The sequence below is a fragment of the Tachysurus fulvidraco genome, chromosome 13 (assembly GCF_022655615.1).
Source record: "Tachysurus fulvidraco isolate hzauxx_2018 chromosome 13, HZAU_PFXX_2.0, whole genome shotgun sequence".
Classification (NCBI taxonomy): domain Eukaryota; kingdom Metazoa; phylum Chordata; class Actinopteri; order Siluriformes; family Bagridae; genus Tachysurus; species Tachysurus fulvidraco.
The window spans coordinates 18,622,340-18,637,339 of NC_062530.1; the positions used below are offsets into that span (position 1 = coordinate 18,622,340).

The window sequence follows — 15,000 nt, forward strand, 5'->3', positions numbered from 1 at the left end:
TCTATTGCTCATACTACCTGTGTGTGTTTTTTGTTTTGTTTTGCTGAAATATGTCTGTCTTTCATTTCCTCACAACTGCCCTTGACAAATAATTCATTAACTGTCTGTATATTGCTCATTTCAGGCCAGAAAGTGTTGTTGTGTAATTAGTGCAAGCCTGTCATGTCAAAATATATGTTGTGTGTCGTTATGTGTAATGTGATGTGGACATATTTGCAGTTGCGTGTGCTCTCTGTCCAGGTGATATGACTTCTGTTACAGGAAGCCAGTTACATCAACAGAGACAGTGTGAGTTTGTGTGTATATGTGTGTGTGTGTGTGTGTGTGTGTGTGTGTGTGTGTGTGTGAGAGAGAGAGAGAGAGAGAGAGAGAGAGAGAGAGAGAGAGAGAGAGAGAGTGAGAGACACCTTCCCAGCTGGGCTTTGTCATTGTCTGCTCATTCAGTCCCTTACCCTTCCCTCAGGCCATAAAGACATATTCAAAATAGCTATTGCATTGCCTCTCACATCAAATGCCACAGCCGACAGTATTACAATACACACATCCACGTCTAACATCTTTATTACTGTTTTTATGGTTTGACTTCCCACAGAGCGTCAGATAAAGTCTGTGTGTCCTTAGGTGCACAAGGTGGTGTTACAGTGTTATCAGAGGTGATAGACGAGGCATTATTTTGCACTTTTTATATAAACTTGTTTACTTAATAAATGTGTATGTGTGCTGCTCAGGTGTTTGCAGATCCTTGGCAGTGTGTGGGAGAGGAAAAGCCAGTTATATTGCATATCTGCCACACACACACATCACAGAGACAGAGGGTGTGTCCAATGTTGTGCTGCAGGACACCTGTGCAGCCAACCACCATGTCTGCTGTAAACACCATGCATTTGTATAAGTGTTTGTACAGTAGATTGTATGTGTGTGTCTGTGTGTATCGTGTTATATCCTGGTAGGAAACACATTTCCAAGGATGATAATATCTAACAGTTATAATATTTACTTAAAAAAATACAAACATGGCATGGTGTGTGTGTGTGTGTGTGTGTGTGTGTGTGTGTGTGTGTGTGTGTGTGTGTGTGTGTGTGTGTGTGTGTGTGTGTGTGTGTGTGTGTGTGTGTGTGTGTGCGTGTGTTAGGTGGTGAAGTGGCTGGGTGCATTTGGGCTTTCTCCTCCACTAGGCACATGTGCAGTTGCATTGTTTGCGCACACATTAATACATCTCTCTCTCTCTCTCTCTCTCTCTCTCTCTCTCTCTCTCTCTCTCTCTCTCTCTCCTTGACATCTGCACATAGTCATGATAATGTATCTGTAGCTTTACTGAATCTGACCCTGTATCTGCGGTTACTCACTACTACACTTCATTAGCACACCGCTCCTTCTCTCCTTTTCTCTTTTTCCCCAGTTTGGGCTGTCTGTTTCTCTTAACAACTGCATCAGATTTGTATTTACTTGAATGATTTAGCATTCCTATGTATGAGCATATCCAGCCACACACCTAAAATCATGAGGGGCAAACCTCATCATTTTATCATGGAGGTTTAGGTTTAATAACAGTAATCTCTTTTATTAAAGATTTTATTAGAGACTCGAATCCCTCTTCAACATTCAGTGAGGAAGAATCCCAAATGAATATTAAATATATACGCTCACTACATAGTGTATAATATAATGGTGCTCATAAAATGCTGTTTGTGGGTTAGACAGAGCAAAAGACTTTTACTTGTACTTGCATCTTATTAATAATATTCATTTAATTACATCATTGAAACATGTAAAATATAAAGCATTAATTCACTATTTTCAAAACAAATTCATAAGTAATGAATTTGTGAGACTTATGAAGTAATGAGCAAATAATACTAGAATGAGTCTTTAACATTTGCTTATACCTTTACCCACCCTAGAGGTTATGGCCAGTTCTGGCTGAGCTGCCAGTTCCCTCTCCTGCTTTCAGTGCATCAATCTGTATTTGACATTTCTGCAGCACCTCCAGCACCAAACTAATCAATATTTTCTGTCGCAGCATCAGCATATTTCATAATTTTTTCTTCTATTCTATGTTTTCATAATATTTTCACCCTTGAAGGACAACAGGAGCTAGATTAAGGTGGCCATCTTATCTTTAATGGAGGCAAAGAGAACCAGGAGCAGAATTGGTGGACAGAGAGGAAAATGTGGAGCCATTGTTTTGGAGAGGTGATTAAGTATGCCTGTAGCTTTGAACGGCTGTGGGGTGCATATGCAGCGCTAAATTAATCACCTGTCATTTTGACTGATTATTAATGAAGAAGTCCGTTCCCATTCTCGGCAGCATGCAGGAGAAGAGCGCAAGGACTGCACGTTATTTCCAATGCATGAGCAGCGGGAGGGAGGAATGATAATGTTCGAAAGCTGAGCGTGTGCGCCGTGTGCATATTCTCTGCACAGTTAAGAGGCGCTCATGGGGAGCAGCAGGCTTTAATTGTGTTTGTCTTGGTTCAGGAACTCGGACTGCTGCAATTTTTTGCCTTTGGTTGCCGTTGGCCAGTTGTTAGTGCTTTTGGAAAAGGGAAACAATTCCAGAAAGGGAATATGCTTTTATACTGTAGATATGCACTATGTACAATACATGTCAGATGTTCACCTGTACATGTAACTCAAATACATTACTCATGAAAAAAATTTGCTTATGCATGCTATTTTTTTTTGTCTTTTATGCACTATTGGGTCTGTCTAGTTCTTACAGTTATATTTTTGGTGACAATATATGTATGCATCATGCTGTGACTTCTCACATTTTTCTTTAATCATAGAAGTACCTGTACAGGGAAGTTGTGTTGGGAAGGGTGGCTCTTGAGAAACTTAGGTACGAGCTAGAAGGCTATACATGAGCTATTGACTATGGTGGAGGAAAGCAAGTGAGAAAAAAAAAAGAGATAAAGTGAGAAAGGTTGTTTAAGATGGCAAGGGTGAGTGAGGGATGTGTGTGACCGAGGGGGACGGTGTTATAGATTTATCAGGTGTAGAGAGAGCGCCTCCATTCTCAGTCTGTGATGCAGAAACATGGGAGAAAATATTGAATGGTTCATACGTGGGGGGTTACGATAGCATGCTTCCCCAGAGCCCTGTGCTGCCCTCATCAGTGTTGGCTTTCACATGGCTCTCTGGTGTCTGCAGCTTTAGCACATCCAATACACAGCATCACACACACACACACACGCAATGAGCTGAGCCATGAGCTTTATACCAGCACCGGGCAGCAGCTCTATAAATCAGACTGCATTGAGTAATACAGTTATTATATACTATATACTCCCTATTTTCTCCACTTGTCCATTCTGCTGCTGCTACACACAGATAATAACAGAGAGAAAAATCTGTAATGTATCCTTGCTGAACTGTTTCCCATAACTATTTCAGTTAGGACACATATGACTATATTGTGTACATCTGTCCTAGCTTTTAGATAGAATATTGCTATAAAAAATTAAAAAAAAAGCTAAAAAAGCTTTCCAAATAAAACTAAGAGTTTGTTAAACTAAGATAACATTAAATATTAAACATTAAAGACTGCTTTTAAATTAGCCAACTGAAATGTAATTTGAAGCAAACAAATGTTAAATGTTAGCTAGTAATATTACTTGCAATGTTAGCTAGTAAAGCTACTTAAGTAAACATTAACCACAAGGTAAATGAGCTCAAATTACATAACTCATAACTGATGACTCAACTCACCTCTTGCTAACTTAACCACTTGTGAGCTTACTAGAATAAGGTACTCAGTGTTGGTTTTAGTTATTGTTGGCTAGCTTTAAATAGCTTCTGGCCTCAGCTCCATGTTGCTGGTGGAATATTTAAACTCTGTCTTCGTTCGCGTCCAGACTGTGGGAGTGTGAGTGACAGGGTTTTTTTATGTCTCCGGATCTTTCCCGAAGCAGAGAGCACTTGATGCGACCCACATTGCAAAGACTTCTTGAGAAGGTGTTGGAGCAAGAGTGCAGGGGAGAGACTGTGTGTGTGTGTGTGTGTGTGTGTGTGTGTGTGTGTGTGTGTGTGTGTGTGTGTGTGTGTGTGTGTGTGTGTGTGTGTGGCAGAATCAGGGCTGACAAAGCCCCCTGGAGGCTCCTTGGCAGACGGGCGCCATAGTGAAGAGAGAGGAGGGTCTCACAGCCGGGACACTTTCCTTCTTCTTGCTCTTTGTCTCTCTCTCTCTCTCTCTCTCTCTCTCACTCTCTCACTCTCTTTCTCTCTGTGTTTCTGTATGTCTGTCTCTCAGTGTGACATCAGCACAGCAGCCTCTCAGCTCCAGACTTTCACTCACAGATAAACCTCTAAGGCCATTATTGTAGCCTCAGTGCAGCGGCCTGCTCAGGATGGTTGTGCTTTGGTTAAAGCCAGATCTGTTATGACAGCCATCTGTGCTCGGAAATCCTGGTAGTGTGTGTAATGCTGGTGGAACAGAAAAACACATGGCCTCAGTGCTGCATTCTAGTGAAGAGCAGGAGAAGAGCGAGGTGAGACAGAGGGAAAGTCCTCTCTGCCTGCCTGTCTTTCTGTCTCTGTGTCTGCATCTATCTTTCTATTTATCTATCTATATGTCTGTCTGTCTGTTTGTTTGGCCTCTATCTATCTATCTATCTATCTATCTATCTATCTATCTATCTATCTATCTATCTATCTATCTATCTATCTGTCTGTCTGTCTGTCTGTCTGTCTGTCTGTCTGTTTTGCCTGTCACCTCTATCTATCTCTCTATCTCTCTATCTCTCTATCACTCACTCACTCACTCACTCACTCACTCACTCACTCTCTCTCTCTCTCTCTCTCTCTCTCTCTCTCTCTCTCTCTCTCTCTCTCTCTCTCTCTCTCTCTCTTCCTGAGGTGAGTCAGAGGGAAAGACAGAGTGCAGCTTTGGAGCAAGAGAGATAAGATAAGCAGCACTGAGTAACAGGCAAACACAGCTAATGATGGAAGATGCAAGATCTATCTATCTATCTATCTATCTATCTATCTATCTATCTATCTATCTATCTATCTGTCTGTCTGTCTGTCTGTCTGTCTGTCTGTCTGTCTGTCTGTCTGTCTGTCTGTCTGTCTGTCTGTCTGTCTGTCTGTCTGTGTCCTATCTCTCTGTCTCTCACTGTCTCTCTATCTTTCTATCTATCTGTTTGTCTGTCTGTTTTGCCTGTCCCCTCTATCTATCTATCTATCTATCTATCTATCTATCTATCTATCTATCTATCTATCTATCTATCTATCTATCTATCTGTCCTTTCTCTCTCTCTCTCTCTCTCTCTCTCTCTCTCTCTCTCTCTCTCTCTCTCTCTCTCTCTCTGGGGTGTGGGGCAGCAGGGTGGTAGTGTAATGTTGGAAATGAGCTGGATTATGGATAAGGCTGGAGTGATTGTGTGGGGGAATAATGAGTAGCAGAGGAAGAGGTGATTACGGTGTGGAGACGACTTGCCTGCCTCTCTTTGTTTGGTTAGCAGGGCTAATGTAAGCCTGTGTGATCTATGGGCTGAGCATGGCCTTGTGCCTCTCTGACGTCTCCTTTTCCCGACTGACACAAAAAGAAGCAGTGAGAGATGAGGATAAAGGTTAGAGTGTGGGCGTGTGCACACATATGGCTTTTGTGTTTGAATATTTACAGAATCTACAGTATTGGGCACAGTATGACACCTCAGGGCTGTTTTCTAATCCATCAGATCATTTAACACTTTCTCCGAAGAATGTACTAACACAGGCATTCATCAAATTTATACAGTGATTTAGTGTATAGTATTGAATATTGCATATAGTAACCCTCTTAGTGAAGAGGTCATCATTCCCTCTCTCGCTCCATCTCTCTCTCACTGTCCTGGGAATGCTAATGACGGAAGGGAAGGAGCTGAGACTGTGACAGCATCGTCAGCATTTTCCTCTGCGTTCAGTGCACACAGAGGAAGATGCTCTCGAGACCTTGAAATGAAAGAGCGGCCCACAATGGGAGGATATCCGAGCTCCTTTACAAAAGTTTGCGGGACGTGCTTTGCAGAGACAGCCCGTCTCTTGTGCTCAGAGAAATTTAAATAGCTTTCATCAGGAGGACTCGGTGGACAAGCTCCTAGCTCTCGCTTTGGGATAAGCTGACTTAAGCTGTCTCTGCGTCCTTCCCTTTCACATCATCCTCACTCTGCTTTTCACCTCGTTTTTCCTTCCACCATCTGTCTGTCATTCTAGCTTTCCACTTTTTGTCCTCTGTCCCTCTCTCTTTTATTCCCCACACACACCTCTCTCTCGCTTTATGTTCTGGCATCACCTTGCTCACATTGTTTATTAAAAAGGCACACAGGCAGCTTTGGCCTTAGCTTGCCCAGCCATGATGCCATAAATATTAAACTTGATCTCAGGGGAGAGAGAGAGATGCTGGTGGACACAACACCATCCAGGTCTATCACTCATGCTCTCTCTCCTCCTGTCTCTCTATGTATCTTATCTTCTCTCTCTCTCTCTCTCTCTCTCTCTCTCTCTATCTATCTATCTATCTATCTATCTATCTATCTATCTATCTATCTATCTATCTATCTATCTATCTATCTATCTATCTATCTATCTATCTATGTTTCTGCCTGTCCTTTAGTAGAGGTAGAGGTGCAGGTGTACCAGTTTAGGCGTGTGGATTTATCTCTGTCTCACTCTGCACCATGTGATTTATGCCGTAGGCCTCTTTACGTACATCATGAAGACATTCAGTATTATCTCAATCAATAAAGGAGAAATGGCAGAATGGAGGTCACGTTTGTAGATTAAGTGCTCTGAGGGCAATACAAGAGGAAATGCATGGGAAAGTCACGTGTCGTGTGTCCACACGGCACAACACCGTGTTATGCACAGTCTGTAACTGTCCGTACTGAAGGTCAGCAGTGATGGATGCATCCTGACATGCCCACAGAGCATGATGTCAGAGCTCCGAATAGCAATTGTGTCAGGAGATAGATGTGCTAAAGGTAGTGATGGAGTTTCTTTAGCAAAAATCTATAGACTTTTTGAAATCTGTAATAAATAGGTATAAGACAGGTATAAATAGGTATAAGACAGGTATAAATAGGTATAAGACAGGTTTAAATGGGTATAAGACTCACTGCATCCATGTTATTTTATCTGGGCTTTATTCAAAATCTTGCTCTCTAAAATATTGGAAAAATGTCGCCTGATTGCCTTTTTCCAATAGTCTTTTTCAGTAAACTTTACTGAACCTGTACATCTGTGGTGATAGAAGTGGAACCTCATGTGGTCTTCTGCTGTTGTAACACATCCCTTTCAAGGTTCAACATGATGTGAGTTCTGAGATGTTTTTCTGCTCACCCCGGTTGTAAAGAGTGCATGTTTTTATTTTTTCGCCACATTCGATATAACTCTGAAGACTGTTGGGCATGAAATTCCCAGGAGATCAGAAGTACACTGAAATACTCAAACTAGACCATCTGACACCACTCTATCATGCCATGGTCAAAGAGTTTCAGATCACTAAAAATGTTCCCCATTATCATGTTTAAACTGAGGATTTTTGGGGTACATGGTTTTATGCATTGCTGTTCTTCCACTTGGTTGGCTGATTGGAAAACTATTTATTTAAACTTAAACTATTATTTTTCTAACAGTTTCAGTAAAGTATTTAAGGATCACAGTCTATCAATGTACCATTTATTCTCTTCCTAATAAAAGGTCATTTTAAACCTCTTGCACCTCTAATTACATTTGCTTTATACAGTAAAACCAGAGATTCAGTCCCAAATCTGATAACCGCAATAGAAAAATGGTGTTACTGAAATAGTGTGATATAAATCTCCAGGTCAGATTTTTGGCCCTGTTTTGGGCCTGGAAGACAGCAATCATTTAAAGCACCGTGTATGTAGACAGTGGACGATAAGTCCAGCTGACAGTTTGATCAGAGGTCCTTGACATTGTTCTGTCTTGATTCTGGTCATGTGTTTTTTCTTCAGCTGTGGTGTGGTCTGCATATGATGCTTTTTACCAGAAACACAGCTGTAGCAAGTAAAATGTAGAGCAGTGGAACATTTGTTATAATTTCCTTGTACAAGTGTCTGTGTGATTGCATGCTAAATCACACATCCATCTCTTAACCACAATATGTGTATATTGCAAAATAATATTCCTACATAGACGACACAGATCCTTTGTAGTCACAATAAAATTGAAAAGAAATGAAATGAGTAATTGTGATTTTAATATCGATCAAATTAATTCATTTCAGTCTTTATCACACGGCCACGGATTACGTACATCTTTAATTGTAGCTATTGGAAAAGTTATAAATTATATCACACCATCACTGCAGCACCAGGCAAATGTGTTATAAAACTCTAAGATATACAGAATAGTCTCCGACGCGTGTCCTGTGTGTGTGTGTGTGTGTGTGTGTGTGTGTGTGTGTGTGTGTGTGTGTGTGTGTGTGTGTGTGTGTGTGTGTGTGTGTGTCTAAAACAGAGGGAGAATAAGGAAACAGCAGTCTTCGGGTGTAGAAGTGAACATGTCACTAATCATTTCTGCATTTTAGGCAAAGGCCCTGAGGGAGATAATACTGTGCAGATGTGTGTGTGTGTGTGTGTGTGTGTGTGTGTGTGTGTGTGTGTGTGTGTGTGTGTGTGTGTGTGTGTGTGTGTGTGTGTGTGTGAGATCACGTTCACCAGAAGCTCGGCATTAGCAGCTGCTGGCCTGTTTTGCATGTTGCGATGGCAAGCGATGGAGTGAAAGTCAGAGAAGATGGAAGAGAAGGCCACACTTTTGCATATGTGGTGGCATTAAGCCCTGGAATATTTCATACAGCCAGACTGTGTGTTTGTCCTTTGGTGGAGCTGTGCAACTGTGATCGGGTGACAAAATCCACATCCAAACTATTCACTTCTTCTTTCAGAACAATATGTTCCTCCACTGTCCTCTTTACAATGACTTCAGCTGTAGTCCTAAGCACACAGTCATCCTGTATATTTTATGTGCTGTATATCTGCTGAGAAACAGGGCTGATTGATGGATTCCCAGCTGCTCCTAGTGGGACAGAGGCTCACACACTCTTGTGCCGGCTTTCCTCCCAGCACGGTGCCCTGGAGAGAGATCATACGGCTGGGTGGAAAAATTCGCCTCGGTTTGAAACATGTGCCCTTGACAGGTTTTCCAAATCATGTTTCCAAGCTCATGCGATTTTACGTGAAAACATCTAGATCTATTCTAATGACCTGCTTCCAACATTTATCATGAATGCATAATGTATACAAAGTACATGTTAAGTGAAAGGTCTTGTGTTTCCTAGGTAACAGATTACGGTTTTAGGTTTGTTAAATCGGTTCCACATTAACAGGTTCTAGTCAAAGAAACTGATACAACCTCCTGGTCTTCAGTCCTGTTTCCACAATTTTCCTACACTGAAGTGCACTCAAATGTTCCACTCCTCATGAACACCTGAAAGCAATATCTATGTTCGAATTTCAGTTACGTCAGATATTTTGCATTCAAAATACACACAGAAAGATTAAGCAGTAGTGCTACATTCAAAATTTGCTTATATCATACTTATATCATATCAGAAAGTGAAGTGTGTTTTATTTATCAGCCCAGAGTAATATTTTGTGGGGGATTTTCCTGATATTAAGCTAACATTGAAAATTCATAGGTGAATACTGGTTAAAAATAAATAAAATAAATTATTCTATATAAAATTTTGGAAACTCCAAATCCATGTTTCCCTGAAACGCCTCTCTTTTTTATACATACAGTATCTCAATCTTAAAAGTCTCCAAAGAGGCATGGAGGCCTGGTGGTTAGCACATTTGTTTGGCATCTCTGTGGCTTGTGGTTTGATTCCTGCTTCTGCCCTGTGTGTAGTTTGCATGACCTTGTTTTGTATCAGGGCTTTTCTCCCTTAGTCCAATAATGTGTACTGTAGGATGATCCCAGCCTTCTGCCCTGAGTTAAGTGGGATAGACCCCAGGTTTCCTGCAAGCTGTGTAGAATCAGCAGTATAGAAAATGGATGGAATCTACTGAAAGCCACCAATAGGTCGATTGCCTAAAAGCACCTGGAATATGTTGATTTCATTTGCTTCTAATTTAAACTACATAATAATGATTTATGGTTCTAGTGTCATCTAATGGGTTTCACAACTTGTATGGTTTTTCAATGACATACTTATATACTTGTTACATTCATATATAATGTATGTAGTGCTAGATGACAACTTAAATGGCATTTAAGACCACTGTGTGTGTGTGTGTGTGTGTGTGTGTGTGTGTGTGTGTGTGTGTGTGTGTGTGTGTGTGTGTGTGTGTGTGTGTGTGAGTTGGAATTTTTTACTTTGGACATAAGTAAAATTAGCAGCATTTACTAAGTCTAAGTTCGAGCTTATGCATGCACTCAAGGGACTTACAGTATTTTAAGCAACTTAACGTAGATTCTTAATCTTAATCCTAATGTGAATAGGTAAATATTAGCAAAATATATTAAATAGGTTTCCAGCAGAGAAAATCATTCTCACAGCATTATGTCCTAGCAACGAATAGACCACGAGTGATTCAGCTTCGAATGTACGAGCTGTTGCTAATGAAATAAAACTTGATAAAGTGGTTGACTGTTCTCTGCTCTCTGTGTCCTCTACTGACCTTCTACTGCTGTGTGTTTGTGTCTCTTCCAGAGCTCCAGAGATCATCCTTGGCCTGCCCTTCTGTGAGGCTATAGACATGTGGTCCTTGGGTTGCGTCATCGCTGAGCTTTTCCTGGGCTGGCCACTTTACCCTGGAGCGTCTGAGTACGATCAAGTAAGAATATTATCAGGCATTGATCCTGCAGAGTGATGACACATGGGTGCTTAATGGTTGGTAGAGACAAAAAGCCAGAGTGAGGGAATGATTGAATGAGTGTTTGCTTTTTACATGAGAAATAAAGTTGCTTGAAGTTTTGTTGTTGTTTTTTTTGTAAATTTTGCTAATCAGGGATGGAATGAACATGTAAACATTTATGAAAGTTTAGTTCTAAGTAAAGGAAAAAAAATCTTTGGGGGAAAAAAAAGATCTCAGTTAATTATATCAGTAAAGCAGGTTTCAGGGAAATACAGGATGTATGACTTAACATTATTACGTCGCGTGGGCATTGCTCGGATCATGAGGTGGTCCAGAGAAAACACAGTGAACTAAACCTTTTCTGTTGAGTTTTATTACTACAGTTTAAGAGAAGACATTTAAGTTTTTACCTGTAGGGTTTTGCCTTACCTACAGATCTGCGCAAATACTACACTTGTCTTTTGAAGTTTTATTCTAAAACACAACAAGTTTCTCTGTTCCTTTGTAGAGTATTTGGACACACAGGTTGTTATTTGAAAATAGATTAATACATTATGCATTAGAAATGTTTATGAGCGAGTGAGAAATGGCATTTCCTGTTTGGCAGCTGCTGTCGAGTTTGGCCCTGCAGCGAGGTCTCTCTCTTTCTCTCTCTCTCTCTCTCTCTCTCTCTCTCTCTCTCTCTCTCTCTCTCTCTCTCTCTCTCTCTCTGTCTCTCTGTCTTTCTGCAAATGGCTATAAAAAAATACATCTCTCAATTACTGTTTGTGCTCCAGGGAGAGAAAACAAAACAAACCTCTGGCTATGTTGCTGTTCTCACAGCTTTCCTAAAGTGCAGCATGTTTGTGTCTGTATGTGTGCATGCTCTGGGGCTTTCATCTCTCTCAGGCCTTGCTGTAATGCTGGACAGATGCCACAACCTGGCCAATTAGTCCAGTTCCTGAGTGCTAGTGTGGGGTCCTCCTTTAAAAAAAATTGGCTCCTTTGAAAGGCACCAGGGCCAATGTTCAAGCTCAAAGCAAATTAAAACAGTCATAAACAAACTCTGAACCTCACTTAGATTTGCCTCCTGCCATTTTAACACATTGCCTCCTTTCTATGCCTTTGGAGGCAACTTTGGTCACTTGGTGACATATCCGTGCTATGTGATGTTTGTCTAGACTAGACTAGGGTGGCTTAGCCATGAGTAACTGTGCTATCCGAGGTTGAGTAAACACTCATATTAAGCACTGATGATTATTTTAATTGTAGCAGAAAGGACTCATAAAAACAAATGAAGTAAAATCCTCCACATCAAAAAAAAAAAAAGAAATACCAGAGATTTCATATTCCCAAAGTTAAAAGCAAACCTACAGTGGGATCAAGGTTTCAGGTGCAGACGTGAGTTCAGGCTCAGGATAAGAGACACTGATTGGTGGGGAAGATGCTGAACATGCGAGAGATGATTATTGTGGATATTGCAGCCTGCCGTTTTGCATTTAGTCCCCTTGCAGGTGTATGGGTGCCATTCTGCATAATTGCAGCTCTCAGGATGTTTATAAAAAGACTTAGGGGGAAGGAATAAACCTGGTGCCGATCGCATTCTTTCGTATGCTGTTTATTCAGCGTATAATGCTGCTATGCTGGAAATATAGTACAATGAGAGCGTGGCATGTGAACTTTACTGATTCATTTTCTGTTAGATGATGAGCACACTTTGTGTATACTTTCAGTAGTCTCTCACGTCCCGAAATGCTTGTTTTTTGCTACTTTTCCCCAGATTCGGTACATTTCTCAAACACAGGGACTGCCGGCAGAGTATCTGCTGAGTGCAGGAACGAAAACTACCAGGTTCTTCAACCGAGAAACCGATTCTACCTATCCACTGTGGAGATTAAAGGTATGAACAGACACACAGTCCTATATGCACACAAACACACACACAAACACACTCTGATCTCAGTAATGAGATCAAATAAACATTAATCAAAATAACATGACTGCTGACAGTAATGTCACGTGTATGTCCAGTGTGTTGAATAACACAGATGGATGTTTGCTGTAACATGCGATTGCCAGTTTTTAGCAGAAACTTTAAGGACCAGTGGCCAGTTTTCTTACGCTAGATACTTTGCAGTAAGTCTTTATGATACATAGCACATAGTACATTTACCTACATACTGTACATGTGCACATTAATACAAACAGATTGTTTTAACCGGGATTAGAATCACATGTTGTCGGGCTTGCTGTTTAACTTGTGCTTGATCATTAGTAAGTCACATGACCAGAACTTATAAATCACAGGCATCCTGGCCAATTTTTACTCATTAACAAGAGTCTGTAGTTAACGATACTACTGAATCTGCAAGGATATGATACAATATTGATTCATAAGTCAAAGACTCAATATTTGTCTATACTGAATTGGCTATGATGGGTTTTAATATAAAAGCACTTGATTTTTTATACACCAGTTTCTGTCTTTTTTTAAAATACCAATCTATTTATTATCAATTATAATCAATTAGATTGTTGCCTAGATTCACTTCAATTGTTGCCTTGTAAATGGATGCATTGATTTAAATTGCCTGATTACACCCCTAGCATGTAGACGGACTATGTGTTATATTATTTAAACATCATATATATTAAATTTGACTGATTTTTAAAGTGTTCTCAAACTATATGTTTGAGGTGGGAGTATGTTTGAGAATACAAAAGTCTCTTTACCAGTTTAGACAGCATATATTTCTGACACTCAATAGGAACTAAAATCCAAAGGATACTCCAGGAATGATTACATTACTCCGCTTCCCCATATGAAACTAATCCAGTGAGAATAGGGCTTACAATTCCATCCTTTTCTCAATCTCAAGCCAGAATCTCACATTCAGCAATGTACCTCCTGTATGTGCCTCACCGCATGTTTTCCCTGTTATCTCTCTCTAAACCTCTGTCTTAAACCATGCCGCACTCATTTCTACCGGTGAACATCCCCAAAAACCCAGTGAAAACAGAACAGGGTTGGTGCGATCCCACAACCCAGAGAAGAGTAGGCTCTTGTTCACAGAGTTGTTCCTCAGCTGCTTTTAAACTTCCACCACTCTCTCACCCCAAACTCCAAGCTGGTGAAGGTTACTTGATACACGTTCCACCAAAAGCTTGGTTTCCTCACTAGCTTCGAGTGAACTTTGGGACACATACTGTGTTTTGAATGCATAGCTTTTCCACTATTGAACAGGTTTCAGTCCACTACGAGGCTGTAGCAGCATGTTGCCTCAATCCGATTAGCTGAGTGCACATTTATTGATCTCACGTTGTGCTGAAAACACGAGGCTATTAAAACTGCATAGACACGTCTCATGCTGAATTGTAATCTCATGTCAAGCTAGTTTATGTAACATATATATTTATATCTAAAATAAAAAAGTGTGTTATATGTTCCCTGTGTTTATTAGCTGATTGTATATTCTAGACCAACACTTTGTAAGTGACCTTTATGAGATTCAAACTTCTGACATAATTAGCTAATTCACATCTGAAGGAAATGTTGATAATCTCACTAGTTTCTTCTAGTTTCTTCTAGTTTCCTCGGTCACTGTGCTTTAACATTTTCCGTAAGCAAAATGTCCTTTCTGTGTGCTAGCTAGCAAAATAATTTACCTCAGTTATTAGCTATTCGTTATTCCATTCGTGGCGTCCATAATTTCTCAGTTGCCTAGCAACTGTTCTAAAATCTTTAACCACCTGAATGCTGAATTGTTGTTGTTTTTTTGTCTTCCATTTTGTTATCCATTTTGAAATGCCCCAAAAGCCTTACTGATCATTGTATGTTGAGATCTATTTTAAGACATATATGTACCCTTACAGTTTGAAATGTATTCCTGTGTAAGCAGAGCAACTGAATGATGAATGTTTTTCTCTTCCTCAGACACCAGAGGATCATGAGGGTGAGACAGGGATCAAGTCTAAGGAGGCCCGCAAGTACATTTTCAACTGCCTGGATGATATGGCACAGGTAAAGCAAATATTCACATATACAGCTGTAAATGATAACACACTCCGTCACACAAAATAAACACCTTCAACATCTGGGATTTTAAGTGGTCACTGAACATTTGTACCGCCATTAGGTTTTGGTAGCTAATATAAATTGCTATAATAGTCCAGCTTTGTACTGTACGTAATATGTTCCGCTGTGTGTAATTCCACA

The 15,000-nt window shown here is 40.4% G+C and overlaps 1 protein-coding gene across 5 annotated transcripts in view; it reads left to right on the forward strand.

The window, feature by feature from the left end:
• The window catches only part of hipk2 (homeodomain interacting protein kinase 2), an 86,426-nt gene that overhangs the window by 50,439 nt on the left and 20,987 nt on the right, over positions 1-15,000 (forward strand). For all 5 annotated transcript variants that reach the window (XM_027161505.2, XM_027161506.2, XM_027161509.2 and 2 more), the window contains exons 3-5: positions 10,661-10,784; positions 12,565-12,684; positions 14,719-14,805. In XM_027161505.2, the coding sequence (XP_027017306.1) occupies positions 10,661-10,784; positions 12,565-12,684; positions 14,719-14,805 (331 nt within the window). The remainder of the gene's footprint in view (positions 1-10,660; positions 10,785-12,564; positions 12,685-14,718; positions 14,806-15,000) is intronic.